Genomic DNA, 20,212 nt, shown 5'->3' on the forward strand with positions numbered 1-20,212 from the left:
ACGATGAGCAGCAGATATGTGCAAAAGGGGTCGGTGTGTGTGTGTGTGTGAAGAGAATGGTCAGGTTTGAAACTAAGCGCGACGGATGTCAGATGCGGGATGAGTGGTCCAAGAGCTTGGGCTAAGTAAGACAATCAACACGAGGCAATATGGTTTTGAAGGAAGGCGTTTGTTGGCCACATGCCAGAAGCAGACTTGACAGAAGGCTAAGCATCATTCAAGTGGCACTGAGACGCCTTTGCGCAAAACTTAATGGACAACTGTGGTGTAAACAGCATGTTTGACGAGGGTAGTTTAAGAAACAGCAACTGCTATGCAACTGAGTCGAGTAAGCAGATCGTTTGGTGTGTGGTGATCATAGCAAGAAGCCGGTAGTGTTCATTGAGATTTGCAATGCAGGCAACGGACCGTTTAGGTGGCATTGAGCGAGAGCAACGACGAGATTGTCGCGCAATCATCTGTTTGAAGGGATGCCCAGACTTGTGACATTTGATGGAGTCTGAGAGAGAAGCGGGAGAGAGCAACTCGGAGCGGAGCGTTGCGGTGCTCCTGTCTGCGATGCATGCTTCCGTCTGTGTGTACAAGACATTGTGATAAGGTAAGTAGTAAGTGGTATGGAGTTAGGGCCAGGGGCTGTCCTACGTAGTCAATCATGGTGAGGCGTGCAAAGCAAGTGCGAGACATACGGCTTGCTGGTCCTCGACCGGATGCTGCGTAGTAAAACACAATGAGGTTCGTTGGCTTAACGTCTAGTTCATGCGGCGGGGTGGCTGTTGGTCCGGGCTTCAACGTCTGAAGTTTCTCTGCACCAAAAACATGTGGTGAGCAACTTCACCCCACTGGTGCTAGCGTTACAGCGGGAAGCTGCCTTCCTAGGCTAAGCCGTTGATTGGACCCAGAAGCGTGGCTCCCTTGTGGAAGGGGGGGATGTCAGTGGAGACCCCAGCACGGGACTTTCCAAAACAGCCTGAAGAAGAAGCGAGTTTCGCAGAATTTTTGAGACCTCCAGCGACAGGGGTGATTAGAGTTGGGCCATCCTTCTTTTCCTAGTCGGGTAGCGCATCGCAGCCCAGAAGACTAACTAATCAGGGCTTTTGTTAGGCGTACCCAAAGATTGGTATTGCTAGTAGGTGTACGGGTTGCATCTTGGCTTCCCCTGAGATGACCGACGATCTGTTGGCTAAGAAAACTTGAGGGAGCAGGGGAAAAGCCAACATGGAAGGGATTTACTACTGCTTCGGGAAGCCATTGCCTGCTTTGCCTTGCGACATACCGCGGTAGTAGAAGATGGGAGAAGCTCTTTCTACGGAGATAGAATGCAGTTCATTGTTCTTTCTTTGTTCTTTCGGAAGTCGGGTCCACGCCCATTGCCTCCTGCTTCAGCCCCCCCTGTCCGTCTTACATCATTTAGGTCCCAATTCAGAAGGAAGTAGACAAGCTCTTCCTTTTCTTGATTCGTTCATGTCCGCGATGTTCACCAATCAGTTGTAGCGAGCAACAATAGTAACAACAACAGCAACAACAACGGCAGGGGGTGGAGCAAGAGAGGACTCAGCAAGGGTTTGCTTGGATGGAAATTCAGCGGCCGTTCCGAAAGATCCTTTATAACTACGAACTGTGTAGTGGCATACAATGCGCTAGTAGTGAACGGATACACATACCTTAATTACCTAAGGCGTTTAATGGTAAACGTCAACAAGGTGTGGCTGAGCTTTCTTTTCGAGCCAAGATTTTAGGACCGGATCCCGGACCTTGCTGGTTGGTCCCCTTGACCTTCATAGTTTAGCGATATCGTTAACATTATCCGAGATCCCTTACGGAACTAACCACAAACTCAGCTTCAATCGGGTTACCACCTAGCCTCTGGACTGAGGCACGGTCTTCGAATCCGATAACCTCCACTCTCACCTTAATGAGCTGGCCTGTTCTGGACCCGCTGTAGATAAGGTTGCCCAATTTCTGACAAAGACTGGACGAGATTTGCTGCGTCGGCGTTCGCACCACAAATGGGAACTGGTAAGGATTCTGACAACTGTTTCTGGGCAACATCCCTCATCAACTCAGCCCAACCCCGCGATCTAAGCAGATATCTGCGCCTGTCGCACCACGATGGCCTCATGACACTGCAGAATCAACCGAGCACCATCTCACCATTTTGCCTCGCCTCCCTCATCTCCCTCATCTCCTGCACATTCTCTCCATGTGGAATGGTTGAACGGCAAAACACCCCAAATGCAGGTACCTTGCGCTGTCAAAAGGCACAGGATGGACTGCCGAATCTGTGCCGCAGAGGCGCTCGTGTTGGGCGGGTCTTTGTGTGTGACAAACCCTCGGGTTTCCTTGCAGATCCTCGTCTGCCAACGACACCACACCATCTCCTTCCCCGCGGTAGCCGGCACTGTTGCCAATTATCTCGATGATGCTAGGTACATTATGCTTAGGTATATGATTGTAGGACTGCACCATCGGGATACTCTCAGTCGATCTCGGCCCTCGTCATGTCAAAATGTAAATCTTCCAAAGGTGATCACCTCTCTCCTGGATAACCTAGCTGCAAAAACCCTGATGAGTCGATCTGCACAACTAACCACCTGTCAACCAATTTCTGGCACTTCGCACGCCTCATCACCGACGCAGCCAGAGTGCGAGTTGGACCAGGTTGAGCCAATAATGAAACGCCTCCAGGCGCTTAAAGTCTTCCATTTACAGTCTGCGAACACGATACTCTCCGTCATGCTATTTTAAACGGTCGGGGCAACGTCATTCATCAGCTCCAGAAGCTTGGTATTGCGGATCAATCGGAGAGATGTCGGCCTGCAAGCACTTACACCTGCTTCTACCTGACCCTCATCCTTGGTAACTAAAAGAAAAATAGCCCGATAACTGACAGGATGAGATGGGGGTGGTCTGCAATCACAGTTGCAGTTGCAGCATCAGCATCAGCAGAGTCCCCATACTTCAGCCACGAGGACATGATCTCTTCACCTGCAAGCTGCAACTCTTAATCACCACCAGTGCAAAGCTAACAGTGTGATCGAGGTGGCGTTAGTCTCTTGCGTACGCGCCCTTGGCCCTAGACGCCGGTGGCTTTAAAGGTCAAGTCCGAGTCCCGTGTTCCTGGGGACCAATCAGGCATGTCTGGCAGTCGCTGGAACGCTTCGTGCATGGGAACCGACAGGCCCTGATTCGCAGTGGTTGCAAGATGCCTGCGACATCCGACAATAGTGCATTATCGTTAAGGGACTACTGCGTATTACCTGGTTGAGAGGCACGCAACGGGACAGGCCTACAGCGTCTGTCCCTGGGGCTTCAGGAGAAAGGGAGCCGGAGACAGCCACTCCCCTGGTGGGCCACCACAGGATGTGCGATCTGACCCACCCCGCCCTGACATGGACTCTGACTTCTTGCTGGGCTTGCGCTCTAACACACACCCCGGGACGGACGTCGGATGGGATGCCTAGACAAACCAAAGGGGGCCACCACCAGGCCCCAGATCGAAGAGGCACAGGAGGACTGGAGGGATCCTAACGTTCGATGACAAGCACGCCCACAACCCAGTATCTGGCGACGCGATATGCAAAGTGGTCCGATTTCGAGAAAAAACACTTGATGTTGTTCCTCAATTTAGACAAGTTTGTTTCCCTTGTCGACTGTACTACCTTGTCTAATGCCAAAAGAAGGATCTGCGCGGTAACTTATAGTGACTGGAACGACATCTCGGGGAAGTTGCCAGAGACTGACGCGGGCATGTTCTCTCGACCAGTCTGCAGAGGAAGCCCATCTGGGTATCGTCGGCGAGGTAGATCCTGCAATAACACAGCACAGATCGGCTGTACAACTTCGTCTCTTCCAGACAAGAGGGCGTGTGGAAGAGAAAAGGGATAGACACCAGAACTCTTGCAACACACACCCCCTTCCCATTCACCGCACCGCCCAAGCCACTTGTTCCGGGCTATTCGCTCCAAGCACCCCCTTCAAGTCGATAGCAAGAAGCCCACCCCTTGGATCCCCCTGCAACTCGCAACTGGGCGAGCACCGGAGCACAGGCATCCTAAGCGTTTCTTGATGACAATCCAGTGTCCAGTGGGAATATCAATCACTTCTGAGCACCTTGCATGATATACGCCCAGTCCTGCGGCCCACAGCCCAACCAGTAAAAAGTCCCTTTGCTTCTCTTTGCATCGACTCTATTTTCTCTACCCTACCCTCCTTTCCCTCCGTAGGCGCTGGCTTTTTTCGTCCTGCATCCATTCATTCCCAATCTTTTGCTCAAGCCTGGCTGCAAGTCTGGCCATTCCATCACTTTTTCTGTTGTCTATCACGCCTGGGAAGAATTGAGATTTCAATATCACAAGACAGCCAAGCCCAACCCGACCACAAGCCAGTCCTTTCAGGCCCGCAACAAGCTTTCGTAGTCGAACGACCATCCGAGGTTCGATTCTAATTAACGCACGATACAATCTGAGAGAAGGAAGCCACACCGAACGACGCAGAGCTAGTGGACAGTCTTGGGATCTGCTCACTCAGCCAGACCATCTTTTTCTCGTCACCAGCGAGCAGAAAGAAAAGACCCGAGCACAGATTCCTCCTGTAGCTAGACGCAGGACGAGGACGAGGACGGACTGAACTGGCCTTCGGACCCCCCCTTTTAGCGCGTTGTCCAACTTACATACATACATATCCCACCCACCACCCCGTAAGGGCCATCCCATCCTCCCCGACAACTTAATCCATCTCTTGCGCACAACGTACACAAACCCGAAACACTGTCCTACTTTTGGCATCTGCTTCTGCTGGACAGGAAAGAAACAGTAGCAACTCTAAAAGAGGCAGCGCACCTCGAAGCAGACACACACATCAACCTAACCTAGCCTGCACCCAGGCACCACTTGGGGGGAAGAAACCCTCTTTTTGAATCGCATCGGTGTTTCTTGCAGAAGCTTTCGGCATCTGTCAGACGGGGCCATTGATCGATCCCTGGTATACCCACCACACGCCAAGATCTTCAGCTCCTCGCTCAGGTACGAATTGCAACCATTTACAAGTGGAAGCGGGGATACGACTCCAACGGTCATTTCAGTGGCGCCGAGCACACCGCACGGTCACCGCCGGCTGCCCAGCCCGCCTGCTATCTCCCTAAATAGCCCTGGGACCCTCTCCAGCCGCCCGCAGCACACTGTTTTGTTGTTCTGGCCTGGTTTGGATTGCGTTGGCTTTTCTTTCTCTCAGAATCCGCAGTTCCCCACGATACCCCTTTCCGCGAACAATTCCCGCCTTTTCGCTCGCAGTAGCAGCAACGGTCTGCCTGCGCATCTATCTGTTCATTGATTTTCGAGTTTTCGCTCTCGATTTTTTCAATCTAGTGACAACATGTCGCTGAAACAAGTAAGTTCACTCGCACGATGGAACCCAGCCACCGAGGTGCAACAATCGGGTTGGGCGGGCACGGTGCTTCAGTGGTCGCACGCAATGTATGACTGACAAACTGCTGCTGTTCAGGAAATAGAAACCTGGGTGTCGGCCCTGGGCCGATACGACAACAACGAGTTCGACGAGGCCCTCAAGGACTTTGAGAAGATCTCCGACACGTCCAAAATTCTCTTCAACATGGGCGTTATCCACGCTACGTTAGGAGAGCATGAGAAAGCTGTGCGTATTCCCCGAGGCTTACCTCCGAGTACTACAAACTGACAGCCGAACCAGGTCGAATGCTACCAACGAGCAATCAAGTTAGATCAGTATCTTGCCGTCGCCTACTTCCAGCAAGGCGTCTCAAATTTCTTGCTTGGCGACTTTGAGGAAGCACTGGCGAACTTCAACGACACCCTCCTCTACTTGAGAGGCAATACCATGATCGACTACGCCCAATTAGGCCTGCTTTTCAAGCTGTACTCCTGCGAAGTCCTCTTTAACCGCGGTCTTTGCTATATTTACCTGCAACAGAAGGATGCCGGTTTGCAGGATTTGACTTACGCCGTGAAGGAGAAGGTGGTCGAGGACCACAATGTCATCGACGAGGCCATCCGGGAAGAGGCAGAGGTACGAGCGTCGCTCCCTTCTCACGAACATGGCTAACCACCCACAGGGCTACACTGTCTTCTCGATTCCCGTCGGCGTCGTGTACCGACCGAACGAAGCGAAGGTCCGTAATCTCAAGACTAAGGACTACCTCGGAAAGGCACGCCTGGTCGCCGCCTCCGACCGCTCGAACGCCTTCACAGGCTTTGCCGGGTCTGAAATCAAGAATGTAGGCAGATCGGTTCCCACACCTATCGTCTTCTATGGGAATCAATTTGCTAATCAGAGACTTCTTGGGTTACAGGCTGGCAAGAACGATGTCAAGGATGACAGACCTGCTGACAACATCTCTTTCGCCGCTACCAACCTGGTCAAACCCGGGTTGGCTTCAAGAAGACAGCAGTCTGAACCGCCCAATGGCCGCGGCGTGTTCCCCCCGACGCCCCCGCCCGACCAGGTTGAAGCCAACAATGGTGGCGGCATGACCCGTGGACAGTCTGTTCGCAATGGACCGAAGCCCATGCTTGCGAAGCTGAACATTGATAACTCGAGACCGAACCAGCAATACCAGAAGACAAGCAGCCCGAATGACCGCCGGGCGCCGCCTCCCATGAGATCTGAGTCTCGGTCGGCCACCCCTAGCAGGGGCTATTCTAGGCGGGACATGCAGATGCGCGGTCGCCCTGCCGATGAAGAAGTCGAAGATGCCTATCCCGACGAGTTGTACGACATGTATCAGGGTGGTGGTAACTCTGCCAGCACAAGAACCAGTCGCCAGACCTCCCGCCGTGTTCCGCAACGGTACATGGAGGACGAGGAAGATGGCTCCGACTACGGCTCCTTCGACGAGGGAGATTTCGAGATGGTTTCTAACAGACGCCCTGGCACAAACTCAATGTCCTCTCGTGGCGGCTCAAGGAGACCGGAGATTCGCAAGATCCGCGTCAAGGTTCACGCCGAAGATGTCCGGTACATCATGGTTGGCGCGGCCGTCGAATTCCCCGACTTCATCGACCGCATTCGGGAGAAGTTTGGTCTTCGCCGCAGATTCAAGATCAAGATTCGTGACGAGGACATGCCGAACGGTGACATGATTACTATGGGTGATCAGGATGACCTCGACATGGCCATCATGTCTGCGAAGAGCCAAGCAAGGAAGGCAAGGCAGGATATCGCCAAGATGGAGGTAAGCCTATACTGTACCACTCGGTTCTGTTGATTCACATGAACTAACACATCTGCAGATCTGGGTTCAGGAAATTTAGACGGATTATACCCCCCCAAACCAAACCATATGACGACGTAATGACCAACAATTTTTTTGCCCTGAGCCTCTACATCTACAACCTTTTCCATTCTTCACTTAGTTTACCCTTTTTTTCTTTCACCCATGACTGCATTTTCAAGGAGATGGGATTCGGTTGTAGAAAGGGCGTCCAAAACGGGAACATGGACAACATGGACAAAAGGGCAACCACCCACTCACATTATCAATGAGTTGATGTTGACTGGAGAGGGAGGGAGAGAGAGTGAGAGAGCCAAACAGAGCTGGCTCGATGGCACCCCGATGGCCGCGAACGACATGATCATAGCGTTGCATTGCTTTAGAACGGAACAGCCAAGGAGGGGCGACGGGGTTTTTATTTGGACACGGTAAAGAAGAAGCCTTTCTTAGGGTGGACATCTTTTCGTTCCCCTATTCTATACTATTTACTACGTCCACTACCTATCAACCTCCCCTTGGTCGATAATCTCTCAAATTACGTATCACTGTATCTCACGAGCTCGTATCGAGGCCCGCATCATCAAATTTAATGCATCGATCTACACATGCTTAACTGACTTACTCTGCCATCTTAATTCCGCTGCCACCTCGCGTGTATGTACATTACAAAATCTTCTGCGAAGTTCGAGGTTAGGAGCAGACGATGGCTGAACAGCTTCACCTATATAGTTGAAGGAGGTAGGAAAAGTGAACTGAGATTCAAGAATACGAGGTTTGAGACGAATTGTTACCAAATATATGTGTGTTATGCTCTACCCAGCAACAGGAACGGTCAAGACTATAGAACTACAACGTGCCTTGTAAACGCAGGGTTTGACGGCAGCATTCCAATTTGAAAGGAATAGCAGACGTACTACGACTGTACACGAAAATTTATGTAATTTCTTCTAGTATGTTATAAAGGTTACATCTAACAGTACAGCCATTGATTGCCCAGGCCGAGAAAAACGACAAACGTAGCAGCACTTTTCGGGTCCTTTCCATCTTTCATCTGCGCCTAACACACTTATCGTACAAGGCAAGTATACAGCGAGCCAAGCCTCTTCGCCACCGCAACTAGGCGGACAAATCGTTCAAATCGGTCTCGGCCCAAAGTCAAACGTCTCTCGCTCTACTTACGCAATGCAGAGCTCGAACCGCAACATGGTCTCCTCCCGCCCGAGCAGAGCGAGTTGCAACTTGGCAGGCTTGGCCCCGCGGCCAGGTTTGCCTGTCAGGACCAGGCGAAGGAGTGTGTACGTCGCCTTGGAAATATCCATCTTCTTCGCCTGTCCGTCACTGTCCGTCATGACGACTGCGTGTCTGGCTGCAAAGTCGTTGATGACCTTTTGCAGCAGGTTCGCGCTCCACTCTTTCTCCGGCACGGCCTCGAATGAGGCCTTGAGGTCGGAGAGAAGTTCCTCGGGTGTGGCTTTGGTATCCTGGAGGTCCGCAATCTTGGCGGCGGAGCGGCTGAAAGTATATCTCGCGTAGGCCGTCGGGCTCGGCCGGAAGAAAAGCGAAGGGTGTTCGTAGATCAGACCCTGAGGATCGATGGGGGAATCCGCGGCTAGGGTGCGATTGATCCGCAGGAGGTGTTGCGGCGCAGTGGACGGATCGGAGAGCACTGGTATTAAGCAAGAGAAATCCGTTGTTTTGAAGGTATGGCGCGGGTTCGTAGGGCTGACGATATCTTCTTCCTTCTTATCTGCGATGAGGCCCGAGATATGGGATAGGAGCTTTGTGGTGGGCGGGATAATGGCCTTTCGAAGCAAGGCCTCGTCGGGGTTCTCTTCGCGGAGGCGGTGAGTTAGATGTTTGCGTTGGAAGACGGCGAGCTTGTCTGGGTTGGTTTTAATGTTGCCCTTTGTAAATCTCAAAGAAAACTGTTCTTTGTTTTAGCAAGTGAGGTCTATTTCTGAAGCATGTCAAGTGTGTATACCTTTTCAGCCAGGGCGTTCGCGGTAAGGAATACTTCACCACTCTTGGCGATATCCTTCGCGTCCATACTCCAGCCGAGGAGAGCAAGCCAGTTGTTCAGCGCAGACGGAAGAATGCCCTTATCACGGTACGAGGAGATATCGATGTCATGGTTGCGCTTGCTGAGCTTCTCGCCATTTTGGGCGCAGAGGAGACCAGCGTGGGCAAAGGTGGGCGGCTCCCACTTGAAGGCGTTGTAAAGGGCGATGTGCTTGGGCGTTGAGATGAGCCATTCCTGTCATGTGTAAGTATCTCCTTAATATATGTATCACTTGCAATGTGAAAACGTACTGCGCCGCGGATGACGTGTGTGATCTCCATGAGATGGTCGTCAACAACATTGGCAAAATGATAGGTCGGATAGCCATCACTCTTGATGAGGATGAAGTCATCCTCGTCCTCGTTCTTCTGGTAATTGCCGTAGACCTTATCTACAAAGGAGGGACGACCCGCACCGCGAAAGCGCACAACGTGTGTCTCACCAGCTGCCGCACGCCGCTCGGCTTGATCTGGAGGGATGTCGCGACACGTTCCTGGGTAGTGGGCGGAGCCGCCATTGTCAAGAGACTGCTGCTTGTGCCGTTCAAGGTCATGCGCCGTACAGAAGCAACGGTAGGCATGGCCGTTGTCCAAGAGCTCAGTGATGTACTTGTTGTAATAGGCCAAGCGTTCGGACTTCAGAAAAAGGTTAGATGGTACTGTGTGGAGGGAGGGCAGTGAGACTTACTTGTTGATATGGTCCGTAGGGTCCGCCAACATCAGGGCCTTCATCCCAGTTCAGCTCTGCCCATTTTAAATCGGATAGCAGGCGCTGTACAGCATCATCGACGATTCGTGTCTGTGATGTCGTTAGCGCCCCACTGCATCAGATCAACATTAGATTCATGTCAGCTTACCCTATCCGTATCCTCGACGCGAATAATGAACTGGCCACCAGTAGCCCGCGCAATCAACCAATTGAACAGAGCGGTTCTCAAGGAGCCTAAATGGAGATACCCAGTGGGTGAAGGAGCAAACCGCGTCCTGGCTGGCTTTTCAGGCAGATCATGCAGCCTCTTGTCAGTCAGAGAAGGTAGCTTCTTCCTCAGGGCCTCAAAGCCGCGCTTGTTCGCGGAGGAATGCCATCTTGGGGTGCCCGCACGGCACTGTTGGCACCCATATAATGAACTGCGGAACAGATACCTGCTCTGAGGTCTCAGAGCTATTGTTGACATGCTGGAGACATTAGAGTGGTGCTGTGTTGATAGTTACCAGTGTCATCGATGAATGAGCTGACTTGGGTGAAATTTGACGATGAGCTTCAGCCACATGTGGCGCATAAAAACACACATATGCATAAATCGAGGCGTTGACTTACACAGCAGCACAGGGTCTCTATTATGGTTTGCTCCGCATTGCTACCATGTCTGCCTGTGTTGCACGCAGCGCTTCATGATAGTCTGCTTTACTTAATCTAGCCACATCAAACGTCTTGAACAACTTGATTTCTTTCTACGCGGCTTCAGATGACACAGGTCACGACCGGGAACTACCCCAGTTCCTCATCAGAAGAAGCCTTGCATCCGAGCACCTTACGCATGCCAAGGTTTTGGTGATATTGACAGTATGAAGGTCCGTCCACAGTCTGTGTTCTCGGCAGCCTCGGGGCCAACTGAGACGATTTCATTGCCTATACAAGCCGTAGATGCGCTACAAGACTTCGTCCCTCCAACGGACCCCGAAAACACAGGGCCAAATCGGTAGCTTGACTTAACTTGGATAGACAGTCGCCGAGGAAAACAATGTCGCAAAAACTATCATGGGCTTCCCTGATGAATACTTTCCTTGTGATTCGTTGATGGGCAAGTAAAAAGATGGTGGCTGGTCTACTTTAGACATCGCCTCTGGTGAACCAGATGCAGGCAGGCAGAGGGAGGCATCTCAATTTTCAAGGGGTCCATAGCACTGGCAGCAGCTTACCTGATATCATCTACCGCGTAGCCCCTAAAGTGCCTAAACGCCCTGTACCAAGGTTGTAGGGACCGCACCCCCCGTAAGGCACGGGATGTACCCCGCCAAACCGCAGGCTGCGTAAGGTACTCCAGACAAATATTTTCAAGTTGACTCCACATCCCACCTTTCACATCTCCAAACCAAATCGCCGAAGGTTGTATCTCGAGCGAAACTTTTGCCGAGTAAACCTTGAAGAAAAATTCCCATCATGGACAGTGGTGGACCGAGTGCCGGTTCTGACACCGGAGCGGAGGAGATTGATCTCTACGGTAAGCATCTGATTGCCTATATGGAGCCTCGGAGGTACCTTTTTTTTGTGGTGGATCAATTCTGACGCATTTTCTAGAGCTGCTTGGGATCGATAAGGATGCGTCCCAGGAACAGATTAAGAAGGCATACCGAAAGGTTCGCGATCACCCCCTTCCGCCGTGATAACATCTCCCCTAACGCGCGAATCACCAAGACTGACTGATCTCCTATTCAGGCTGCCCTCCAACATCACCCCGACAAAGTCCCTGAGGAACGCAGAGAAGAGTCTGAAGCCAAGTTCAAGGCTGTGAGCCAGGCATACGAAATTCTGAAAGATGAAGACAAGCGCCACCTCTACGACACCCACGGCATGGCTGCCTTTGACCCCTCCCGTGGCGGCGGCGCCGGCGGCCCCGAGGTCGACCTGAACGATATACTGTCACAAATGTTCGGCTTCGGCATGGGCGGTCCTGGAGGACCTGGCGGCGCTGGCCCTAGGAGGCCTCGCCGCGGTCCCGATGAGGACCAGCCGTACAAGGTTACTCTTGAGGAGCTTTACAAGGGCAAGACCGTCAAGTTCTCCGCCAACAAGCAGGTCGTCTGCGGCAGCTGCAAAGGATCTGGCGCTAAGCCGAACGTCAAGCCCCAGCAGTGCGAGAAGTGCAGAGGCGCTGGTATGGCAGAGGCTTTCCGCCAGATCGGTCCCGGCCTCGTGCGCAAGGAGACTGTCATCTGCGATCGCTGCGAGGGCTCTGGCAACTTCTACAAGGAGAAGGACCGCTGCAAGAAGTGCAAGGGCAAGCGCACCACTTCCGAGACCAAGGTTCTCGAAATCTACATTCCCAGAGGCTCTCAAAACGGCGAGAGAATCGTGCTGGAGGGCGAGGCGGACCAATTTCCCGACCAGACACCCGGAGACATTGTCTTCCACCTGCAAGAGGAACCCCACGACGACTTCACCCGCATCGGCAACGATCTGTCTGCGGAGCTGACCGTCACTCTGGCAGAGGCTCTCGGCGGCTTCTCCCGCACCGTGCTTACGCATCTTGATGGCCGTGGCATTCACATCGACCGACCGCGTGGCAAGATCCTCCGCCCTGGTGACATTTTGAAGGTTCCCGGCGAGGGTATGCCTCTCAAGCGTGGTGACGCCAAGGGTGACCTGTACCTGATTGTCAACGTCGAGTTCCCCGAGGATGGTTGGTTGAAGGATGATAATGAGTATGACGCCCTGAAGAAGCTTCTGCCGCCCCCTCCTGCCGAGATCAAGGCGGAAGAGGTTGATGAAGTTGAGTATGAGGAGGTTGACAGCTTGGATTCGGTAAGTTTTGACAGTACACCCTGAATAATTGAACCTTGCGCTAACGAATATCTACAGATGGGTGCAAACTCTGGCGACCCCCGATTCGGCGGTGAGTGGGAGGATGAAGATGAGGAGGACGGCCAGCCTCAGTGCCAGACCCAGTAAGGTGCAAACGGATAGATGCTTTAGAGGACAGAGTCTTGGGCATTGGAAGCCCTGTAACTCATGACAGACATGATGAAATCCCGGGATGGTGAAGGTTGAAGCATAGACACAGGATTTGGAGAGGAGTTTTGTAGCTTGTTAACTTGGGCATCATCCCCTCATGAATGAACGGCAACCCACAGATCATGGGTGCCATGTCACTTCTCAACCTTGATGGTACCATTCTGTGATGCGCGAATGACGGTGACTCATGGAAATTGTAGACGAGAGACCGAGTTCCACTTCATCGCAGGGCTCAATCTCCTTAGCGGACGACTCTATCACCAACTTGACCTCACTCTTTCTTACTGTAGCAGCCATGTACAACCCATGTGGCGTAGTGGTTAGAATAGTCGGCACCCATTGCAAAGCCTCAAGAGATCCTGTTGCAATGCCTAGTAAGTGGTAATCACATACTGGCCTTGTCTTGTTGATACTGCCAGAGCATGAAATAACGTGGAATTTTGGACTCCGTTACTGTGGCTCAGCCTGTGGCTCGGTTCGTGGCTTGAAACTGAGGAAGTTTGACATGACGGTCCACTGTGGAGCGGCTATATGTATTATCATTGGTTAGATGTTCAGCCCCTTGTTAGCGTCCTCTAAAATGGACCTGCACTCACAGTTTTCTCGCCTGGAAAGAAAGCCATCCACCCACAGTCACGTGCGTTCCGGTAAAATTTGAGCCCTAACGTCGAAAAGCACCTGCCCGAACTTTTGGTGTGTCGACACCAAAATTTGTGATTTGCTTGACCCTCACGACGAACACCCGCCCCGACTAACCACAGCCAGGAACAACCGTCAAGGTGAGAATCGAATCGACCCCCGTCGTCAATCACATTGTCGTCGTTGTCATTTGTCGATTTTATGCTGACAATATTTCATCAAGATGGTCGCCGCAAAGAAGCACGTCCCTATCGTGAAGAAGCGTATGTCCTTCCTCCCAACGCAACACAACCCCACGACCCCGCGCCGAGAACCACGACGATGAAACGATTTTGGAATTGGAACGAGAGGATTGACGGATGTGATTTCATACAGGCACGAAGCTCTTCAACCGCCACCAGAGCGACCGCTTTATGCGCGTTGACCGATCATGGCGCAAGCCTAAGGGTATCGACAACCGTGTTCGCCGTCGCTTCCGTGGCAACACTGCCATGCCCTCGGTATGTTTAGGACCCTCTCGAAACGGAGATTTATTGAAGAGGAGGGAATCGAATTTTTGGCAAACAGAAAGGATGGAGGGGTATCCGAAGATGAATAATCGCTGACATTGGGTTTCCCAAATTCAGATCGGCTTCGGTTCCAACAAGAAGACCAAGTACATGATGCCCTCCGGCCACAAGGCCTTCCTCGTCAGCAACGTCAACGACGTCAACCTTCTGCTGATGCACAACCGCACCTACGCTGCCGAGTCCGTAACCCCCACGAAGTCGAGGACTAATCCGAGTCTGGTCAGACAATACTAACAAGTCGTAGGATCGCCCACAACGTCTCCTCGAGAAAGCGTATCGACATCATTGCCCGGGCGAAGCAGCTCGGCGTCAAGGTCACCAACGCCAAGGCCAAGGTCACCACCGAGGTCTAAACGGAAGTTTTGTGGTCGGTTTACTGTGGAACAAAACAATCATTTGGGGGCGTGGGCGAGGGTTGGTTTCCGCCGGTTACTTGCGTTGTGCTCTCTCATATCCAGGGAACGGGAATGCATCGGAATACGGTTTCTGCGATGAATTCTGGGAGCTGCGGCCTGGCATGGCATTCGGTAACCGTTGTGCTAGGATGAATACAAAAAGAAAAAACGCAGCAAAATTCAACGACTTGATGTTCTCAGGCGTGCCCACCAGACATTTTCGGGTTTTGATACTGGCGTTAGATGGCAAGGAAAAGAAGATTCTTACGCTCAATTCGAAAATGCCATCGCCCCCACGTTGGTTCCACAAATCATTCCCCAATGAATCCTTCCTTCAGTGACAAGCTAATTCGTCAAGTTGACACTGGTTCAACCGTTGCGAGCCCTTCCTGTCACTGCAATCCAGCGCCATGTTTATCTCGTACTAATGACAGCTGCCTTGCCAGTAGATACTCAAAATATCATCATGGACATTGTAATCCTGAAGACTGATGAGTTTACCATGCGCATTATGAGAACCTTTCTAAGGCCATTGTCTCCGTCGCCAAGGAGAGAGAAAGCAATTCATAAAGGACCATCAACATATTCTCTCGTACTGGCACAAATGGTGTAGTCACTGCAAGAATGACATATGGTTTCAGAAAGTTGGTATAATAATTATCTAGGGTAGGCATTCCGCCGTTCCTCCCAGCGTCACGACTATTCTTACTAGCCGCAACCGTTGTAAAATACAATAAGGACAGACAAACAGGTAGCAAACGCTCGCTTTCCTGTCCCAGACTCGTGCGTTCCAACAAAAACGAAAAAACAAACTCGAAAAACTCCGATATCCCATGGTCTCATAAGTTAAGTTCGTTTGCTTCATCCACTTTTCCAGCGCCCCCGTAGAATCGAAAGCCTTCTCATGCTCCTTGCCCGAGGATTACAGAGAGTAGGCAAGCCCCCTCAACTCAGTGCATCCGCACCTTTAATTCGTGAGAGCGTCGTCTCTATTTGAAGCAGTGGAAGCGGCCGATACGGAAGCGCCAAGGCCCACGACGGATGCCATGACGGTCTGCATGGACGCTCGTGCCGAAGTTTCGGCCGCCGATAGGCTTGGAGTAGAAAAAGGGCATGTTGGAATGTGGTTTGGGTTTTTTTGATGGGATGAGTCTTGCTATTGAATTTGTCAGACCAGACCCCAAGAGAAACACCAAGAGCTTCTAGTGCCGATGTCGATGTGCAGAACAAGACGTACCTTCTAGTACTGTGTATATGAATACGCTTGTTTATAGGGTAAGAAAGCTTGTTGTGTTTGGATGAGGTAGTTTGACTTGGCTGTGTGTAGTGACCTTCAGCAGATCAGCCAAGAAGGAGCGGGCAACTTATATACTTTCTTCCCACCTTTTGCGCAACGGGTGACGATGAGGGAGCCAAGGGGGGTTTCCCAGCAAAGCGCTAACACAACAGCTCGCTTGCAGCCTTGGTTCTGGCGGTAATTACAGTGAGCTCTCTTCGTCCCCCCAAAACTTGGTCGTACTGGTGGTGTTGCCAAGACTTGTTGAGAGGTTGGTGACGTAGCGTGGCTGAGTACAGATTGTGGCTGGGGCGCAGTGACGTGAGGGGTCCAGGGTCCAGTGATATCTCGTCACGTTAGCGACAATGGCAAATCAAATTGCGTCTCTGGTTTCAGATGATTGATGGAGGCTGTGGAATGGTAGGTTCTGGACTCTATCTGTGGCTGCGGGAGGGTCCGCTGGTAACAGAGGGGTCGGGTGGCAGTCTTGACTGGTAGGAACCTGGATCGATCGATAAGGTTACTCGAATCTCCATTGAGATTCCAGGGGCAGTGATGTTGAGCAGTACAAGGCCACTTATGGCTTCAACCGGGGTCGTTGGTTTGCTGTCAAGGCACTCGACCAACTGAGGTCATTTCTGACCTCCTCCTGGTGGCTAAGTGGCCGGCCTTCTACGCATTCACATCTCGAATCTTTTCTCGGCTGTAGGTCCGGAGAAGGTCGATGCTTTGCTTCGTGGGCGAAATTATTTGTATCACTTTACGTACCATACACATCGAGAATTAACCAGTGTTGCAATGATATACTATCATACAACGGAATGAATGATCGTCACGGATGTTGAAACCATCATCAAGATGACCTGTGTTCAAACCGACGACTTTCAGACCAAGCCTAGGGTCTTACAATAATCAACAACCTCGAAGATGCTTGGATAACTATCAATGCTGGAAGGTAACAGTATTAAAGAAACATTAAGGTGACAGTCAAGTACATGCCTCAAGCAGATATCGTCGATGATCATATGTAGCTGAATAAGCTAGACGGACAGTCTCCATATGGATATATCAGGAATCTTCTTTTCGCTTTACAGATATTCCCCTTCCTTCGCCATCCTCCACATGACACAGAAAGATGAATAAGTCAGTTAGTCAAATAAAACGTTCCACAGGTGTTCACATCACACACTCAACCTCCGTTGTCAATGTTCAGCGTCTGTCATTTTAACAACTGTCAACTTCAACCGATTATCGACTCAACTATGACACATAGCGACCCCCCGAAAACACCCTCTAGAGTAAGAACACCAACCGGAGCGGAGCGCTAACCAGTCTGGACAGAATATGTTACAGGTCTTCATCACTTCCTTGGACGGATATCACCGTCGCAGAATCCCATCCTTTCCCATCAACCTCAATCATGACCCTTCTCTCGCAGAACCAAGCGCCGGGCCCGTCACGACCATCGTACACAACTCTCCCGTCCATCTCGATCACAGCCCCTTTTCCATCGACCGGTACTCCAACATGCCCTTTCAACCCGGCCTCTGCCTTTACCGCAATTTTGAACCATCCATTCCCTCTATTCATCCACTCGACGCCGATCACTCCGCCCCTGGGCGTCGGTACAACCCCCATAGCCCACGTCAACCCGGCCCTGACTGGCTTCACGCTGAATGTCTGGAAGCCGGGGCTTGTCGGCTTGACCCCCAGAACGTAGTTGCTCATCAAAGGCACAATGCCCGTGGCCCAGCCGTGCGCCATGCTCGTGTACCCATCCTCATAAGGCTTCCCGTTCTCCCCGATGCCCTCCCAGAACGTCACCCCGGGATCTTGCCCGCTCATCCAGCCGTATAGCCTCTTTATCTCTTCCACCGCGCTCTCGGCTAGCTCTTCATCACCTGTCTTGAACTTTGCCGCCAGCTCAAAATATGACACAAATGCATAAACCCTCTGACTAAATCCCTGCCCAACAGCATCCGAGTCGTAGAACGCGTTCCCATAAGGTCTTGAAGCAGTTCGAGAGTAATATTCCAGTATCCTCTTTGCCGTATCTCCAAATACGACATCCGCGAGAATGGCAATGCTGTTCCCATCTTGTGCATGCGCATCCACAAACTCCTCGGATGTCGCTCCCCTTGTCCCGTCGTAAAACGCCCCGACACTCTCGTCAAAGTTGCGATGCTCCAAAGCATTCGCAACAGCATGCGAACGCAAGATCCATCTCTCTGCATCTTCAGGGCGGGAGAGATGCTCCGCCATATCAGCCGCCCTCCGCAAAGCAAGCACGTAGAGTGCGTTGTAATACGTCACCGGCCCTTGGCGCGGTAGGAAGGCATAATCGCCGTACCTACCCGTTCCGTTGAGACCCTTGGTGACCAGTTGCGTCTCCGGGTTCGTAACAGAAGGGTACCATTTATCCAGAACAGCCAGCAAGTTGGGGTAATAGGTTTCAAGGTAGCCAACGTCCCCGGTGTACCAGACGTAGTCATGACTGCAGACAACCCACCAGAGGGGATAGTCGAACAATGGCAGCGTGTAGTTATTTCTGCGGCCCGTCAGCGTATTTCCCAGCAATAATAAGCATAGCGAGAGCAAACGCACATGCTTGCAGGCGGAATCCATCCATCACTCCTCTGATGCGCCGCCAAATCCGCCAGCACATTTCCACTTGCCTCAGCCACCAACTCCCCATGCGAAAGATACGCCGTTAGCGCTGCAACGGCCAAGTCGCCCACATACGGGTCCCGGTCTCTCTTCGGGGCATCGTGTATCACCTTCTTGCCCTCAAGCGTATCGCTTCCCGCGCCTCTCGGCTCCGCATCTTCGGCCCGGAAGGTGTCGATGCACTGATCGTTAGTGTATACCCCGTCGAACCACCATCTCGTGAGTTCAAGATCGCTGCACTCGAACCATCCCTTGAAGGTATCCGGCGTGCCATGGAATGCGGAAAGCTGCAGATTGACAGAAGAGATCTTGACTTCACCAAGACAAGTGGTGTAAGGCGCGTCAGAGGGTAATGCGTCAAGATAGATCTTCAAATACCGGAACCCGTGCAACCCGTCCACGCAGACCTTCCCCTTTCCCTTGCCATCAGGATGCTCGCACCCATGTTTGGCAGACCACACATAAGGGTCCCCCTTCACAGCAATCTGGTCGCTGCCGGGAGTGATGGCGTCCCCATTGTACGACCTTGAGAAGTCACTCACATTACTCAGAAACTGCAACGTCTCCGAAAAGGCTAGCCTGATCCCCGGCCTGCTTTCACTTTCCCCCGGCGTCGATGATCCGGCAAAGGCAATGGACAGGATTCCTACGGTGTTCAGCCCGAAATCAATCGTGACAGATGGAGTCTCGTCTGTGTCTGATAAACGGGTGAAAACTGTCGGCCCGCCCTCGCCGGTGATCAGCCCCAAGGGGTTTGTAACGGCGCCGCGGGTGTAGTCGTGCAAAACCCGCACCGGATAGATGGTTTTGGATTTGCTGGCGCGGATGTAGCGGTACCAGCTGGGTTCATGATCGATGCTATGAAGGTTGGACCGCAAATCGGGGGAGAGGTCGTTCCTTTGGCCCGTGATACTACTGTCCAAGATATCTGTGAGAAGGCTGGTCATTTTGTCGGTCAAATTGAGCAGGTTCTGAAAACCGGGTATATAGTGACTCAACCCATAGACGTCATCCGCAGGTACTGGAGAAACGCAACCGAGAGCCTTGCACTTCTTCTGGTCAACCGATATTTAATATACTATTACACTGGGCGCCAACAGGGAGATGACCAGGGCGGCAGTGCGGGGTTCCGACTTCCCCAGATCGGACGATGTGCTTGTTACCCGGTAGTTGGCGGGTGCCCACTATCGGCTTCCTGCAGATCATCCGCGCTGACGCCAGGTCTAAGCAAGCTGCCGTACGTTCTCGTCCTGGGAAGGGGCTTTGATCGGGCCTGTCACGGCATCTCACAAAAGAGTCACCCTGCCTTGTCTCAGGCGGCGAGTCCCCCTTACATAAATAGGCAAATATGTATGCATCAAATCGGGCACAAGTCATCCATGTCGTGTCTTAAGAGATAACAATGTCATATTGGACAGCGCCGCACCTAATATGCCCACCTCGATTCAAACCCACACCAGTGGCTCAAAACACCAATGCAAAGCTCATGCTTATGCCACGACGCCAAACAGCGAAGCGTTTCTAAACAAAAGGAAGAAGTGAAGGTGAAGTAAAAACAAACGTGAGTCTGGTATGTCCACGCATTTCAAACAGAAAAGTGCAAATCCACGCACAAGTGCCCATGGTGCTAAG

General features: G+C 52.0%; 6 protein-coding genes across 6 annotated transcripts; 3 read left to right on the forward strand and 3 right to left on the reverse strand.

The window, feature by feature from the left end:
- Positions 1-5,370: 5,370 nt before the first annotated feature.
- On the forward strand, positions 5,371-7,283 carry CTRU02_214094 (NADPH oxidase regulator; the record flags this gene model as incomplete). The annotated part of the gene is made up of 6 exons (XM_070206177.1): positions 5,371-5,385; positions 5,500-5,649; positions 5,704-6,039; positions 6,086-6,247; positions 6,323-7,204; positions 7,263-7,283. 6 exons carry the CDS (start codon positions 5,371-5,373, stop codon positions 7,281-7,283), a joined length of 1,566 nt encoding a protein of 521 aa, XP_070060209.1.
- A 1,135-nt stretch (positions 7,284-8,418) lies between these two features.
- Positions 8,419-10,476, reverse strand: CTRU02_214095 (glutamyl-tRNA synthetase; the record flags this gene model as incomplete). The annotated part of the gene is made up of 5 exons (XM_036724649.1): positions 8,419-9,168; positions 9,225-9,497; positions 9,554-9,937; positions 9,990-10,100; positions 10,159-10,476. 5 exons carry the CDS (start codon positions 10,474-10,476, stop codon positions 8,419-8,421), a joined length of 1,836 nt encoding a protein of 611 aa, XP_036583768.1.
- A 986-nt stretch (positions 10,477-11,462) lies between these two features.
- CTRU02_214096 (DnaJ protein-like protein) lies at positions 11,463-12,848 on the forward strand (the record flags this gene model as incomplete). Its single annotated transcript, XM_036724650.2, has 3 exons — positions 11,463-11,523; positions 11,601-11,659; positions 11,739-12,848. The coding sequence occupies 3 exons, from the start codon at positions 11,463-11,465 to the stop codon at positions 12,846-12,848; spliced, it is 1,230 nt and encodes a 409-aa protein (XP_036583769.2).
- A 1,048-nt stretch (positions 12,849-13,896) lies between these two features.
- On the forward strand, positions 13,897-14,595 carry CTRU02_214097 (60s ribosomal protein L32; the record flags this gene model as incomplete). Its single annotated transcript, XM_070206178.1, has 4 exons — positions 13,897-13,936; positions 14,049-14,173; positions 14,300-14,421; positions 14,487-14,595. The coding sequence occupies 4 exons, from the start codon at positions 13,897-13,899 to the stop codon at positions 14,593-14,595; spliced, it is 396 nt and encodes a 131-aa protein (XP_070060210.1).
- Positions 14,596-15,626: 1,031 nt separating this feature from the next.
- On the reverse strand, positions 15,627-15,752 carry CTRU02_214098 (uncharacterized protein; the record flags this gene model as incomplete). The annotated part of the gene is made up of 1 exon (XM_036724651.1): positions 15,627-15,752. One exon carries the CDS (start codon positions 15,750-15,752, stop codon positions 15,627-15,629), a length of 126 nt encoding a protein of 41 aa, XP_036583770.1.
- A 1,508-nt stretch (positions 15,753-17,260) lies between these two features.
- CTRU02_214099 (alpha-L-rhamnosidase A) lies at positions 17,261-19,527 on the reverse strand (the record flags this gene model as incomplete). Its single annotated transcript, XM_070206179.1, has 2 exons — positions 17,261-18,461; positions 18,518-19,527. The coding sequence occupies 2 exons, from the start codon at positions 19,525-19,527 to the stop codon at positions 17,261-17,263; spliced, it is 2,211 nt and encodes a 736-aa protein (XP_070060211.1).
- Between the last annotated feature and the right edge of the window lie 685 nt (positions 19,528-20,212).

This window comes from Colletotrichum truncatum (genome assembly GCF_014235925.2).
Source record: "Colletotrichum truncatum strain CMES1059 chromosome Unknown Contig_0010, whole genome shotgun sequence".
Classification (NCBI taxonomy): domain Eukaryota; kingdom Fungi; phylum Ascomycota; class Sordariomycetes; order Glomerellales; family Glomerellaceae; genus Colletotrichum; species Colletotrichum truncatum.